Source organism: Anolis sagrei, chromosome 2 (assembly GCF_037176765.1).
Source record: "Anolis sagrei isolate rAnoSag1 chromosome 2, rAnoSag1.mat, whole genome shotgun sequence".
Lineage (NCBI taxonomy): Eukaryota > Metazoa > Chordata > Lepidosauria > Squamata > Dactyloidae > Anolis > Anolis sagrei.
In genome coordinates this window covers 138,775,339-138,792,031 of record NC_090022.1, presented here as the reverse complement: position 1 = coordinate 138,792,031, position 16,693 = coordinate 138,775,339, and the positions used below count along the sequence as shown (strand labels likewise).

General features: G+C 41.1%; 1 protein-coding gene across 1 annotated transcript; it reads left to right on the top strand.

Moving 5' to 3' along the window:
• Positions 1-2,009: 2,009 nt before the first annotated feature.
• On the top strand, positions 2,010-9,277 carry MIP (major intrinsic protein of lens fiber). Its single transcript, XM_060764073.2, has 4 exons — positions 2,010-2,411; positions 5,517-5,681; positions 6,819-6,899; positions 9,046-9,277. Exons 1-4 carry the CDS (start codon positions 2,052-2,054, stop codon positions 9,229-9,231), a joined length of 792 nt encoding a protein of 263 aa, XP_060620056.1. The 5' UTR covers positions 2,010-2,051; the 3' UTR covers positions 9,232-9,277.
• The last annotated feature ends 7,416 nt before the right edge of the window (positions 9,278-16,693 follow it).

The window sequence follows — 16,693 nt, the reverse complement described above, 5'->3', positions numbered from 1 at the left end:
CCAGCGCATGCCACCACCAGGGCAACATTAGAGGCTTCCCTTGTTGCCATTGGAATCCATAGGTGAGAGCTGCATGCGCCATTCGCACTCCATGCTTCCCTCCATGGGATTGCCCTTTCCTCAAGTTGGGCAATGCAGGGCATGGGGCACCAGATTCCCCACGTCCCAGGATGGCGCGCAGTGATATAAAATCCAGATTATCTCGTTTGAATTAGATAATCTGGCAGTCAAAGCAGATATTGTGAATTATCTGATTTTATAATCTGGAGTATATGGTAGTGTAGCTCCAACCAGGGGCGGGCAGACTTCAGACTTAGGTTGCTCTATATTCTAGGATCTGATCCCAGATTAACTACTTTGAACTGGAATATAGATCATGTCTACCTTCTAAGGTGTGTTTCTTACCTGCAATAAAAAATTCCACATTTCCTGTTGTAGAAGGAAAGAGATCAAGCTGGTACATCATCCAGGTGGTGTAGTCTTGCTATAAAAATGAGGTTGATACAATAAAACCAAGTCCAATGGGAAATCATCAGCCTCAGTAATAATAAAATATAATAATAATAATACTTTATTTATATTACGCTCTATCTCCCCGAAGGGACTCAGGGCGGATTAACCATGAGCGCTGCTTCTCATGTTGCACAGTTGTGTCCAAAGCCGACTCCTTGAAATAAATAAGACATATTAGTTGTGAACTGATAATATCTTAAGTTCCATTGATTGCAAAGGCTTTATATATTTTTATTTATCGTGTTAGAAGATAATTGAGCATACAGTTAGAATGTATAGAAAAACCACAAACAAAGTTAAAGACTTGGCATACTAAACCTGACTATTTTAGGAGTGGAGCCAACAATCCCTGTGAGTTTAGTAGAAAGATAATAATTAGCCTCTCTCTTACCAGCTTGATTTGTTTCCAGTTTGTGAAAAAAGAATGCAAAACTACCTTTTCTAGACAATACTTTCTTTGGAGTTTGGGCAATCTGAGGAGGCCAGAGAGACTGCTGTCAGTCTAAAGGTCATCACTTGTATTCTGAACCAAATCTAGTTGCCTGGGCATCTCTTACCAAAACTTAGAGAATTCCTTGTTTTGAACAACAACTTCATTAATTCCTTAGCCAGCACCGTCAGTATCTTTGCTGGCTAGGGGCTTTGGGGGGAAATTCATCTAAAAGAGGGGCCCCTAAATATCCTAAAGGTAACATTCCCTGTATGTTCTTCTAAGCTAAACAGGTTCAGCTCTGGTTAGTACTTGGAGGGGGTCTGCCAACACATATCTGTAGGAATCCTCAAAACAGACTATGGAAAAGGTAAAACCATCTCTGATAATTCTTTATTTAAGAAAACCCTACAAAATTCACAGTACTGCTACAAGTCAACAGGCACTTGAAGACATCTATAGCCAGCCCTCTGTATGCGAGAGTATAAGCATCTACAGATTCAACCAACATGGCTCAAAATATTCCACTACTTTAATAGGTACAGTGACAACTCTGCAAAAAGTACAGTTTCATATGCATTTCCACAATGCGATGGGACCATTTGAACTTCGCTAAAAATTCCTTTTCGAAATTCTCTCTGTACAGGGAGCAGAATGGAGGTTCATTTCCTTATATTCCCAAATACTTACACATCAGAGAATACACTGCTCCCCTAACACACAGTTTGCTAAAACATTCTTAGGGTATGGATGCATCCAAATAACACTAACAAGGAACCCTAGAATGAAGACTCTTCATTGAGAGATGGATGATCTTCTGGGAAAGCTGGAAGGGATCAATGCTTCAATGGCAGTAGAAGATTCTGGGCACCCTCATGCTCCTCCGGCCCTTTATAAGGGTCTTACAGTCTCCCCATCTGGTTAGTCAAGAGTTAAGAGGCTTCAGTGCATTGAGTGAAGTTCCCACCTCCTGGGCTGGGCTAGTCTAGGGAGCCTTATAAAGCTCCCAACCCCAAAACAGAGTGGTGGTTTTAAGTGTGTGTATGGAGCAGGTGTAAGACTGAGGACTGTCCTACTGGCACTGAAGACCACCTTCTCCTGCCCGGCCATGTGGGAGGCACGCTCATCCTCCTTCTGGAGGGCTATCTTTGCTGAGTTCTTTGGCACCCTGATCTATGTACTTTTTGGGCTGGGGGCCTCGTTGCGTTCGATCATGGGCCCCTTGAACATTTTGCAAGTGGCCCTTGCCTTTGGTTTGGTGGCAGCCACTATGGTGCAGTCTATTGGCCACGTGAGTGGGGCCCACATCAACCCAGCTGTCACCGTGGCCTTCTTGCTGAGCGCTCAACTTTCCATCTTCCGTGCTGTCTTCTATGTGGCTGCCCAGGTGCTGGGAGGAGTGGCCGGTGCGGCTGTGCTTTATGGAATTACGCCAGTGGCAATGAGGGGTAACTTGGCCCTCAACACGGTAACTGGATCAGGCAGGGGTGCTGGGAAATGTGGGGTTTTCTTTCTTTTGGTTGTTGGAGCTCTTTGTTGTAGGCTTGCAACAACCTGCAGCTGAGTGATATCATGAGATAGCATTTGCTGTGTGCAGAAAATCCTCTAAAGGACTATAAAGAGTGTTTGGCGAAATCTGGATCATTAGTGACAATGCCAGAAGTGACAACATAAGAGAGAGTGGTGTTGTTTTTGAGCATCTCTTGTCAGGGAGTCTTTAATCCTCAAATTTATAAGAACAAACTCTCCAGCCTAGAGCCTGAAGCAAGTAAGATCTATGTGCTTACATAAGAGATGCAAACGAGTTTCGGTCCTAGATATTTTCTAGGATTGATAGAGGCTGAACAAAATGGGTGTTGGGTTTGAAAGCAGAGAATACTCGGATTGTATACATGGTTTTCCCTTTCCTTCCTTTTTTTGGCCATGCCAGTTTATATGTACCGTATACTGTGAAGAAGAGAAAAATTAGAAGATAAAGCTACCCACCGAGGGCCCTTCCACACAGCCCTATATCCAGAATATCAAGGCAGAAAATCCCACAATATCTGTTCTCTGAGTCCACACTCAGATACTGTGGGATTTTCTGCCTTGATATTCTTGGATATAGGGCTGTATGGGAGGGAGGGCCCTCAGAGACTGAGAGGGAAATTTCTCTTGTGAGGTTACAAGTGGTATTTATGAGATCATTACAGTACCACTTTGGTTACAATCTATTCCATAATCCTACTAAAATTTAACACAAAGAGCTGTTTTTGTGTGTGCAATGTTTTGCTGTGTGTGAGATTTTTCACAAAATCCGGGAAAAGCCTTTTTGTCTCCTGCCTGGCAATTGAACAATGCCCTCAAAGCACTATTATTGTCAGACATAATGCAGAAAGGCAAGGCTTAATCCCACAGCAACTGAGAATGGGAGACCAAAAAGGATGTTGGGGCAACAGGCGGCCCACACTTCATGCCTGCTACAACCAATTCATGTTTTCGATTACAGATAGATAGCAGGAAATCTCAAATTAAACTTTTTATGTGTGAAAGCACATTCCATCTCTTGATGCAAGCCCACGTGTGATATGCTAGCTTCATAACTTGGCCTTCTTTCAAAATCCAAGGGTTTGGCTTGATTTCTTGCTGGGCTGGCTTCTTGGTAGGATGCCTTGTGGATTCCACTTCACTATCAGTGAAGCAACGCACTGCTTATTGCAAAGTAAATCTCCTTGAGCTGAACAAGATTCCCCAGTATGTAAACCATAGGATTATACTTAAAGCTTTTCTATGCTGTATTTTGAAAAAAGAAACAAAAAGTCTTTAGCATTCGTGTTTCCCTTAGTTTTATGGGATCAAGAGGCATTTTCCTCAGTGCTGCTTCAGAACTTTGCATTCTGTGTTAGATATAGTTTGTTTCGCTTAAGGGAAATGGTTTCACTAGTATCTGTATTTTGGGCAAGTGTTCCTAACATTTTTCTTCATGAATTGACTATGCATTTGTTAATTATACTGGCACCTCACCTAGCTGGATTTAAATATTTTCCACTATTTTTGGTCAAAAGAATAAGATGATTTTTCTATTATACCCATCAGTAGATGTGGAGGGTTCAGAGAAACTCACTTTAGGGCAGTGGTTCTCAACCTGTGGGTCCCCAGATGTTTTGGCTGTCAACTCCCAGAAATCCTAACAGCTTGTAAACTGGCTGGGGTTTTTGGGAGTTGAAGGCCAAAACATCTGGAGACCCACAGGTTGAGAACCACTGACCTAGAAGGTCAACTTCTATGTCTTCACCAAACATATTTGAGAAGGTGGGATCAGTCTGAAGAGTGCATCTGCAGCATAGAATTAATGCAGTTTAACACTGCTTCAACTGTCATGGCTCAATGCTATGGAATCCTAGGAAGCTCCAGCAGTCTGAATAGTGACATTGTAAAACTGCAATTCCTATGATTCCTTAGCATTGAGCCATGGCAGCTAAAATGGTTTTAAACTGTATGAATTCTACGATGTAGATGTGGTCTGAGAGAAATCCCACCCACAGCAATTTCATATAACAGTAATATAACCTGTTGGATAGTCACAAATAGAACCACTGCTTTAGGGTATATCCACCAGTGGAAGAGGAAGCAATATCGCAATTTCTTCTATGTTTGCAACTCTGGGTCTGAACTGTTAGTCCCAACAAAAATAAACCCTTTGAATCTGTGGGCTTTTTGCATGTATTATGGTTTTATTCTAATTGGGACTAATCAACAAGATTTTGATTGTTGTTTTAATCTTGATTCAGCAAATCTCAAATTTATACTGCAAATTTGCATCATGTAAATATCAGTTATCTACGTAAAAAAAATAATTTTTAACAAATCACAAATATGTACTAAATTTTGAATACAAACATAACTTTGTCTTAATGTGCTTTAGAGTTCTTCTGTTTACCTAAAATCGCATATACTCTCATGTTTGAAGAATTGGGACCTCATTGCATTATTGTTTATCCGATTTCTGCGCTTGATTACCTGCTTATAGTTGGTTTTTAGAATTGCTGAGCAACATCTCTTGACAAAGCAGTGTTTTTCCACTGGGATTGTCTGGCCTCACATTTCCCCTAGAAATTTTTATATTCATTTCTCAGGATTTGGGCTGTGCTATCATGGAGCAGCAGCAAGCGTATTGAGTATTTGTAGTTGTTGCTTTTGTGTGCCTTCAAGTCATTTCTGGATTTTTTTCCTTTGTCAATCCATGGTTTAAAATTTATATTTCTTAAACTCCCAAAAAGGAAACCTTCATTTTACCATTTTATAAAAGGGACACATGCCATTGTATATAATGGGACTTGAGCATACATAAATTTTGGCATCTATGAGGGATCTTGAAGTGAAACCCTAGCGGATGGCAAGGACCTACTGTAATTAAATATTGTATTAAGAAGTCCACACCCAAATTTTAATCAACATTGCCTTCAACAGATGTGCCAACCAGGTGAACTACTGGGCAAATTAGCTTGTATATGAGGCAAGTCTGATGGAGATGAAATGTTGTCCCTGTTGTTTCCTCATTATTCCGTCTTTTTGTGTGTCTCCTTGGCTGTAGATACACCCCAGTGTAAATGTAAGCCAGGCCACTGTCGTGGAGATCTTCCTGACCCTGCAGTTTGTCCTCTGCATCTTCGCTACTTATGATGAGAGACATGACGGGCGCATGGGATCTGTGGCACTGGCTGTGGGACTCTCCCTCACTCTTGGACACCTCTTTGGGGTAATGGATTCAGTTTACAAGAAGCTGCTTTCCTTTTGGCAGTATGTAGACAGAACAGCTAAGTATTAGTAGGGTCTAATACAAGCCTAAGTGTCCTAGGTCAGTGTGAGTACTGAGAACTAGCTCAGGAAGGCCAACCAAAATTCTACATCAGGAGCGGGAAGCAAACTTCTGGGCTGCAAGTCTCAACAGTGTTTTTGTCAAGTTGGATCTTAGGAATAGTGTAGTCGTGGAGAAAATAATTACTTATGGTCAGTGCATAGTTCTGGGGTAAACAGAGCACAGTTATACCACTATTATTATATCTTAACTGCCATGGTTCCATCCTGTGAGATCCTGGAAAACTTCTAAAGCACCCCTCCCTAAACTGCAATTCTCAGGATTTCATAGGATGCAATAATGGCAGTTAAAGTGGAATTATAGTGAAATAATGGCATAATTGCACGAGCCTCAGGAGACAGTATTAGGTCTCAATTTTCATTAGGACTAGGCAGTGGCTCAGCACCCACCTTTGCTTCAGAATAGGAGTTGTCAGGACCCTGAAAGGAAGTTCCAGCTGCTATCTTCCACAAAGGTCAAGGTTTCTCCTGATATGCCCCAATTTTTTTTCTGTATGACACAGCCTACTTTTCCATATTTAGTTTGTGAATCTCCAGGCCATTCAATGGAGAGGATTCCTCCAGTGGTAGTGTAACAGAAATATACACATGGTACCAGCTGCAATGCATGGTACCAGCTGTAATACGTCTGCAAAGCTAAACAATTCTATATGTACTTCCCCAATTCTACCTTGCTTCTAGGGTCAACTCCATACAGTATGACCTTCCTTACACTTAATGCTAACTTATGTGACTATTCTTCATTTTTGTTTGCAAAACAAAGAAATTTGGCTCCTTCGCAAAAGGGTTTAAATTTTATTTTTTGTATATAGCTACATCTGTGAGTGAAAGACAAAAGAGAAATACTGAAATTATAATTGTTAATAAATATGTTTGTAGTCCCTCCATGTCACTGTGAAATTGTAGAGGATGAGAAATGTCACTCACACACGTTTGAGAATCCCACTATGTCTTTAGTTAGGGGTGCCTGATGTCCAGGGAACAATAGTTTATCCAACCTAACCCTCCTCTCTTGCAGATGCACTACACTGGAGTTGGCATGAACCCCGCTCGTTCCTTTGCACCAGCTATCATCACCCGTAACTTCGTCAACCACTGGGTAAGGAGGAGGTTTCCAGGGGTAAGAAAGTAGGCTGGCATAGGTGTGTAGTAACATGTCTAAGAGTTGTTGGAGAACGCATCAAGCTGATCACACTTGAATCCAGCAAGCCGATACCCATCATGTTCTGGGGAAACCTCTTTTAAGCACAGAAAACATGGAACTCAATACGACTCTGCCTGATTTTATTGAGGAAGTAAAACAGCTGGCAGATTTAGATAAATAAAAATTTCAGACTATGAGAAGAGTTTAAATTATAATATTTGCTTTAAGGAATAATTTAGATTAGTACTGATATAAAAGTATCCTACAGTTCGATGTTTTGTGGTTGTTGTGTGCCTTAAAAATCATTTCTGATTTATTGTGAGCCTGAGGTGAACTGATAACAGGGTTTCCTTGGTCAGCAGGGCTTTACTATTGCAACTCCTCTGAGGCTGAGAGAGCATGACTTGACCACAGCCACTCACTCGGTTTCTACGATCTCTAGAGTCATCGTGCAGCACTGAAACTGCAACACCATGATGGCTTTCACATTTCTGTGGGCAGTTCCAGACAGGACTTTAATTTGCGCCCAGTCGGGTTAAAAAAAAAACCCTACTGGGCCCGCATTAATCCCCCCACCCCCGAAAATTCATGTTTTTCTGAGGGGGGGGGAGGTCCTGATGCCCTGCCAGACGTTCCAGCAGGGAACCCAGACACAAAAGAAAACCACCAAGAAAAACCTTAAAAAAAATAACTTACCTGGCCAGCATTTCCCTGCTGCCGGGAAATGAGGCACCAGTAGAAAGAGAGGCCTGGAGCAATTTTCTTCCTTCCCCTTCTCCTGGCCCATCATTTCTATGCGCCAGGAGAGGGCTGGCAGCAGGAAACTGATGGCCGAGTAAGGTTTTTTTTCTTTTTAAGGTCTTTTAAAAGGGTTTTGGGAGGGGGTGGGGCTGTCTTGGGTTTTTCAGTTCTAGGAGTCCAAAAATCTTGAGACAGCTGTGTGGGTTGGAACCGGAAGGCACACAACGTGATCCCTGGGCCCAGTTCACACAATGCCTACAGCTGGAAAGACCTTGGCCTTCTGAAAGACCTGGGTTTTTCCAGCTTTCAAATTACTTCGGCATAAAGTAAGGTTTTTCTGCTTTGTGCCAAAGGAATTCGTTTTTACCTGAGGTGTCATTTGGACGCCCCAAGTAAAAATGTGGGCAATGTGCATTTTCCACTCTCTGTGGATGCGCCCGGCATTACCACAGATGAAATAGAGACAGCATTGACAAATCAGATGACCTGAAAGGTCAGCAGATTGAAAAACTAATGATTTTGAATAGAGCTGCTGACACAAGCAGAGCAAAAATGCTGTGGCCGTCTGTTCTCATTCTCTGTTGACTAAGTAAAGCAATCTTTCATGAGTCTCTTTCATTCTGCACAATTATAGCACTTTGTTACTTTAATTTCTATGACTTCTCTCTATAGAGTTTTGAGGTCTGTAATTTAGAATTTACAACTAGGGAGCCCTACTTTGTGTGGACTACCGTTTCTAAGGCCCCTTCCACACAACTATATAAAATCCACATTGAACTGGGTTATATGGTAGTGTGGATTCAGATAATCCAATTCAAAGCAGATATTGTAGATTATATGCCTTGATATTCTGGGTTATATGGCTGTGTGGAAGGGCCCTAAGACACCATGGCCCACCCAGCTCGCAGGCCTGTGGCCAGATGGTGGGGTTTAAGGGTTCAACCCTTCCCTCCCAAAATATTTCAGGTTTTAAAAACCTGGTTTACTCCTGAATGGACTGGCCAGTTTAAATTAATGAGGAAACCAGGCTTTTTTTAAACCTGAAACATCGCCGAGGGGTGGGGTGGGGGGAGGACACTCCCTCTCCTGGCTACAGGCCTGGCTTTTTGAATCCATGGACTCTTCATCCATGGATTCAGCCATCTGTGGCTAAAAATATTTTTTTCAATGAATTAAAGAGCACACGAGGATTTTGCCACTTTATATAAGGAAAGCCATTTTACTAGGCCATTGTATATAATGGGAATTGAGCGTCCATGGATTTTGGTACCCACAGGAAGGTCCTGGAACCAAACTCCAGCAGATCCCAATGCCTACTGTATCTGATAGCTTCATCCAAGTGCTTCTTTCTCTTTTCTAGGTGTTTTGGGTTGGACCAGTCATTGGTGGTGTGCTGGGTGGCTTCTTGTATGACTTCATCCTCTGCCCTCGGAGGCGCGGAATCTCAGAGCGCTTGTCTATCCTCAAAGGAGAACACCAAATTGAAACCCGTGCACCCCCAGAACCTCCTGGAGAACCTGTTGAGCTGACAACGCAAGCATTATAAATATTGTGATTCAGTCTCTATCTCAAAAGAAAAGCAATCCCCTACAACAAACTTAGGACACTAGAATGGGTGGGGTGGGGAGTGGATGGAAATGATGCCATTGCCTGATTTTTAAATAATTTCTTTTGCAGTGAGAACTCTTGGACACAAGTTTTATGGCACGGGGAAGTTGTAGGGGAAAAATTCCAGCTGATCTTCTCCTTTGAAGTCCTGGGAAATTTCAAAGCTGCCACTCTGTGTGCAATTATACATGTAATGTCCTTGCCAGTTGGGTGCACAATGTGTGGGAACGTGTTTGTGCACATATGTGTAAACTTTATAATGCAAAGGAAGCCTCCAAACAACCTTTGTATTCCTTTCCTTTCTCTCCAGTCAGCTGCCACAGTCAACCCCAGAACCTCCTGGAGCAATCATGACTGGCACTGCGTACTGCAATTAATATTGTTGGAGGCAGCATTTTGTCTAGGACAAGATTGGGAGACCAAATACTTTGCTTCTTCTCTCTCCCGGCTCCTCCTAAAACTCCTGACTCCACCCCCATCTTGTGGGTTGTGCCAACAAGGTATAAGCAGCCAACAAGTGGATTAGGGGGATTGAATGGGAAGGCACAGTAGAGGAGAAAAGGTGGCATGCCCCTTTCCTATTCGTTCCCAGTGGAGAAGCTTCCTCCTTGGAGAAGTTGAGTAGAAATAGAGGTGTGTATTTTATTGGGCAGGGGGAGACAATGGGCCTCTGTTTATATTTGAGGATAAGTGATTTATATACTTGCTTATTTGTTGTGTGTATGTAAGTGTATATATGTGTGTGAATTATAAGGAAGAGCAGGGCCAATGTTTGCAACCTAGGCCAGTTGCTGATGCCTATGCTGGATTCCCTGTAATTTGTTTCCTTCTTGACCTGTATTCTGAGGAGCTTGTTGACCTGGCTTCAGTCACCATTTTAATTTTCAACCATGCTCCAATGTAATGTTGTTCTAAAGCAGAGGTCCTCAAACTTTTTAAGATGGGCCAGTTCAGTTGAGGGATTGCACACTGCACATATCATATTTGTAGAGCAAAACATGTGGGGGGAAAAACAATATAAATTTAAAATAAAGAAGAATTTTAATCAACACAAACTTACCAGTACTTCAATGGGAAGTGTGGCCCTGCTTTTGGCTGATGAGATAGTCAAGTTAATTAGGATTGTTGTTGTGTGCCTTTAAGTTGTTTTAGACTTAGAGCAGCTCTATGTCTGAAGTTTTGGGGCCAAATGACCTTGGAGGGCTTTATCCAGCCCACAGGCCTTTGTTTGAGGACCCCTGGTTTAAGGTGTTGTGGGATGTTAAAATGGTAGCTCAGTGTGAACCATCCTGCGTGATTGCCTGCCCCTGCCACAGACTAAGCCTCCAAAGGTCAACAGAGAGTGAAAAGGACCCCATTGAGTATGTTTTGCTTACAGCCCCATCACACCTTGAGCTGATGCAGGGAAAAGGCAACATTCCCAGATATGGCCATTTTAAACATTATAGGTAGCTTTCTAGTTAAAGAAAAGAAAGGAGGGAATCAGTCACCATTCTTGGCTTATTGATTAGAGCTAGAAACCAAAGCTGGTGAAGCAGATGAGATGGGAAGTTTCTTACTATGGTACTTCCACAATGCCCTGGGCAACTGATAGAAATCATTGGGCATACTGATAGAAATTTATAATGGTAGCTGGAAGCTCATCATGGCAAAGCCCTGTTCCTTGGGCCAGCCTTCAAACCAAGCCTGTTTCTTGAAAAGAATGGCTTTTGACTTTTTATTTATTGCTTTAGTGTATCTAATTTGTGTATTGTCTTTCTTCCATAATGTACTCTTTTTGTCTTCTTTACCTAATAATCTGTACAGGGCTCAAAGATGGTGCTAGGATACAATCTGACTTATTTTTTTGCCAGACCTGAAACCTCCTAACTTTTCAAAAGACATATTTCAGATTTGCTTACTTCTTCTCTACTCAACTACTGCAATTACAAAGAATAGGTCTCTATTATAAAGAATGCAAAAAATGAAAATGTTGATCCTGTCACAGAATTTGAATCTGGTCAGTAAAATAAGCTGCTTACCAGAGAATATTTTTACAACAATTAGACCCATTTTTTTCTCTTTAGCCAGAATCCAGAAAATTATTGACTGGCCTGCTGTCACTGAAGCTGGGCATTCTAGGAAAATATAAAAGAGCCAGAATATTGGGAGCCTATTAAACTGGAGACTAGTCAATTCAGGTCATACAGCATTTCTTTACAGAACTCAATTAAAATAATTTAGTTATCCTGATCACTGGTTTAGACAGTTTGAAACTTAGGTACATTTCCAGAGATGGCTGCCTTCGTATGGTAATTCAATTAAACTGTCATGTTTGGAGAGGAAGAATGCCCATGAACCTCTCCATTCATAGCAAGAGGTTCCTTTGTGCCTTGCTTATGAGTTTCCCAGAATCTACTAGACCAGTGGTTTTCAACCTGTGAGTCCCCAGGTGTTTTGGCCTACAACTCCCAGAAATCCCAGCCAGTTTACCAGCTGTTAGGATTTCTGGGAGTTGAAGGCCAAAACATCTGGGGACCTACAGGTTGAAAACCACTGTACTAGACTGATGTATTTTGGAACCAAAGCCAGACTACATAGATTCTTTGCCTAACCCAACAGCCTCTTGTAATGTTCTTTTAGAGCTAGATGGACTTTTGGTCTTACCCGGTATGACAATGCTTGTGCTCTCTATTCATCTCTCAGGGGAGAGATTATATTAGATAAATAGTTCCCAGTGGAACTGTTCTTCGTAAGGTGTTCCCAGATAAGAACTCTAGGAAGGAAGAACCGGTGACTAGCGATTTCAAAAGAGAGGGGGAAATAGTAATAGTGCGCAATGGGTTTTTTTCACCTGATGTTTGGAGCATGTTTAGTTCTGCAGTGTTGACATATTTAAGGGTGGATTATTATTCTTTAGGTATATTGGTGTGGATTGATTTTTGAAGCCTCACTTTCTACAGTTGTTATAGTAAAAACAGGTGTTTTATTGGTGGGAATTCAAAGTCCATCAGTGGAGTCACAGCATGGAATCATACTACCAAGACCCATAGGATTATATCCATCATTAGTCTAGATGGGTCATAAACCAACGTGAACCAGATGATTTCACTTGTGATTGTAGAATCTCTCTTCTATAATAGATTAATTTCTATGGCCCCAATAGGGGTATAACTACTCTGAAATTGGAGTCACTCTTAGATGAAGCCTGTGTTATTGTTAGCAGTATCAATGGATACTGCTACAAAAGCAAGAGGCTGATAGTTGGTGTGAATCCAGTCAGTTGAATAAAGGGGGTGAAATCGGATCACCCTGCTACGTTTCCTGGATTCACACTGAAATAAAAAACAGACCTGTCCATACTGTGCATGAGATGCCAGTTATTTCCTTGTTCCGTCTTGCTTTTTATTTTTCTGCAAGATTATTGCAGGACGAGTAATCCTTGCCAGTTAACAGCTTAACTTTTCTTTCACAGGTATAAAAAGCTTATTTAAATTTCGAGTGTTGCAATTCCTTTTCTGAATTAAATGCTAGAATTTATTTTTGGTAATACTCTACATCTGGGAAGCCTTGTAACTTGACATGGTTATAAAAAGACTTTTACAAGGACGAGATAGGCTCTTAGATTCATAGTACACTGCAAAAAAGAACCCTGATCCAATATATTCAGGTTTCATTCACACAAACACTGATCTGTCCAAGGAATAAATGCCACCTGTCAATTGGACTTTGGAAATGCAGGATCGAGGGGCAATCTTCCTAAGGAACAAGTCCCACAGAGCAAAATGGAACATATTTTCAACATAAGCATTAATCAAATTACACCAGGGATACAATTTTCCCACTGATTACATTATAAAATAAAGCAATGACTAATTGTAGCATTTTTCATCCCACGGTGAGAAAGTCTTTGGAAAGAGTAGCATTTTTGAAGGCTATTCATAACTGTGGACTTTTTCTGTGTGTGTGTATGTATGTGCATCTCGCCTGTAGGGATGCAATGGGATATTGTAGCACACTGGAGACAGAGGTTCCTTCTACACTGTTATATAATCCAGATTATCAAAGCAGATAATCCACATTATCTGCTTTGAGTGGGATTATATGAGTCTACACTGCAATATAATCCGGTTCAAAGCAGATAATCTGGACTGTATATCGCAGTGTAGAAGGCGCCTAGAAGGGGCCAGAGAAAGAAATTAATAGTTTACACATTCATGTATTGAATCCACTTTATTTCTGATTAAATAGTCTATGAGTTTATTCTAGGAAATTCTTTCTCCCAGTTAGTTTCACAGGTGTTACAATATACTTAGGCACAGAGAAAAGAATATGAAAGGAAGTCAGATCAAAGCCTGAAATGCAATGCCTAAAACTGCAGGCCTAACCCTGCGAGCTAACAACCCACTCTTTATATATCTGACAATTGCAGCAAAAAATAATTAAATTAACATCACTTGCATTCGTCTGATCTCAAACATGAACTTTTCATACTTCGATTGACTCATAATTTTGTCACTTCATCTTATTTCCTGGGCTCTGGATATCCAAGTGTTATTTCTTTCACACTTATTTGCTTTTAAAGCATTTCGGATCAATGGCAATCCTAAAACAACTCTATTAAGGGGTTTTCCTGACAGAATTTGTTTAGAGGGGCCTTGCTCTTGCTTTCCTTCAGTGCTGAGAGAGTATAACTTCCCAAGGTCACCCAGTAGGTTTCTGTGGTCCTAGTCCAACACCCAAATCACTGCAACACAGACAAAAATCTAATTGGGTTGTTGTAGGTTTTTCCGGGCTATATGGCCATGTTCTGGAGGCAATTTTTCTCCTATGGCCATATAGCCCGGAAAAACCTACAACAACCCAGTGATCCCGGCCATGAAAGCCTTCGACAATACAAAAATCTAATTCTGCTTACTTATTGTGCTGCAAAGTGTTAGCACCTTTTGTTGTTGGTTTTTAAAAAAAATAGATGCTATTACAATGAGTGCGCATTTACGTGGTATGGATGGATTTGCATTTGGTTATGTTTGGTTCTTGTTCATAAAGGGCTTCAAAAGCCAGAGGATAAAGCCTCCCCATTAAATGTCAGATCCCACTCAATGAACAAGAGCATGCCTTTATTTCAAACCTGTCAAATTTTATTCAACTGTATTCCACTCCTCCTGTCTGTACTCAAAGTGGTTCAAAATCCATTACTCCCTTCTCCCAAAGTCGTTGTCACTCTTCAGGGTGGGCAATCACCCTTCAAATTACATCTCTCTGGAGCCTCATGAAACTTAATTTTTTAGTGTCTGCTGAAGGAAGACTGAAGTTGAAAACAAGTTTCTATTTGTTGTATGTATATTTGCCCAATGATGAACTGAGATGTTCCCAAACTAGAGCTATGTGAATTGCTAGGCCAAACCTTCACCTCCAACTTCTCTACTACCCTATTACAGAAAAATGTATTTATTTGATGAACATTTCCAAACACAGTAACTTTCCTAAATTCCTATGAAACTAAATATGCAACAAAGACATTTAATATTTCATTTTGAAGACTTGAGTTGGTACATTGCTACTCACCAACTTGCATCTATTTGTTTCTGCTCTAAGGGCCCTTCCACACAGCCATATAAGAATATCAAGGCAGAAAATCCCACAATATCTGCTTTAAACAGGGTTGTCTGAGTCCACATTGCCATATATTCCTGTTCAAAGCAGATAATGTGGGGTTTTATTCAGCTGTGTGGAAGGGGCCTAACTCCACAGCACTGGTGCAGATAACCATTCTGTCCATGTAACAATGCCTCTGATCCCTGCAGTTGTTTTCCTTTGCTAATTTTATCACCACAACATAATAAAACTCCATCTTAACTATTTACCTGATTATCAAATCACAGACTATCTGTGATTTCAACACTCAAATATGAATGAAAAACACAAAATAAGAATTTTATTTTTATAATGGTAAATTGATTGTTTACCTTGTCTGCTTTGTTAACTGAATTTGACACTGGGTCCTGTCCTGTAGCCCTATAGTCATCTGTTCCTGTCCGTGTATTGAGAGGCACATCAATCGAAGGCAAATAGACTCAAGGTAGGTATTCTCCCTATCACTAATTGCACACATTAATACCTCTGGTTTCAACACAGAGATTTGAGAAGTGGGCACACAGGTAAACAAAACTAATCTGTAGGGTGCAGCAGAGGCTCTTAGAAGGGCTTGAAATATCCAATTTCAAACATCCTGCTTTGAAAAATCCTAGCTGCAACAATAGGGTGACTGTAGTATGACTCCTGTATAAATGGTGAATACGTTCCTGGACCTTTTGTGTATACGTAAAACCACAGATAATAGCAAAGCCTATTGAAATGGAGGATTTCCTATCTAAAGATTTCCATCCTAATTTGGCATCATCAGTAGGATGTTGTGTCTTCACTGCATCATCTCATGCTGGGATAAAGATCATGTGACCCTCCAAGTGGATTGCATTTCCTATCAGCCCTAACAAGCATAGCCAAGGGTGAGGGGTGACAAACACTGCATCTCAGTACAAGCAGTCCTTAAATTACAAACATCTGACTTACATACAACTCCTTGTTAAAACAGGGGCAGGGCAACAGGAAATGAGAGGACATCTCCCCCTAGGAAGAGTTATCATGGGGGAAAGGGGGTCTCCACTGAAGCTTTAGCAACAATCCTTGTTTCCATGACAAGTCAAAATTTTCAAAATTCAATTGTCACGGGGACAGAAAGCTTGGGAACAAGGACACAGACAGCAAAACAAATGTTCTAGGATGTTAACCCTTCCCTGTGCTACCCAAAACAAACAAAAAACCTTTGGCTGGAGGTACACTTGAAAATTTAGTTTAAGAACATCCCTACAGAATCAATCTTGTTCTTAAAATGGGGACTGCCTGCATCCTGGGGAAGCCCACATGTTCCCCATCTTTATTTCAACACTATATTTCTCTGTTCTGTTAATTAGATTGCAAACTCCAATTGTAGACTACTTCTGTTAATACTTGTATTGTGGCAAGTTACTTCCAGTTCTGTCAGTGCCTCCGGGGAAATGGCAAGGGAAGCTCCCAGGTACACAATTCAACAACTTACTCTGCAGCCTTTAACCCTGCATTAATCCAGAGGAAGAATGAAATGCTGAGATCAAGGCAGAGTTCCTTATCATGACTATATAGTGTACTCTACTCTTGTATTGGGTGGGAAGGGAGGATGAGGAAGGAAATACAACACTGAGTCTTCAAGTTCAGATAGTAGCTGGGTGTCAGTCCCTAGAATACTTAAGTAGTTGGCCCTCCTTATCCTTAGGTACTGGATTCACAGGTCCTATAAGTCAGTTTGAAAATATTTCCCCCATCAATAAATCCAAAAACCAAATCTTGGTTTAGCCATCTCTATATTGTAACAGTCAACATGT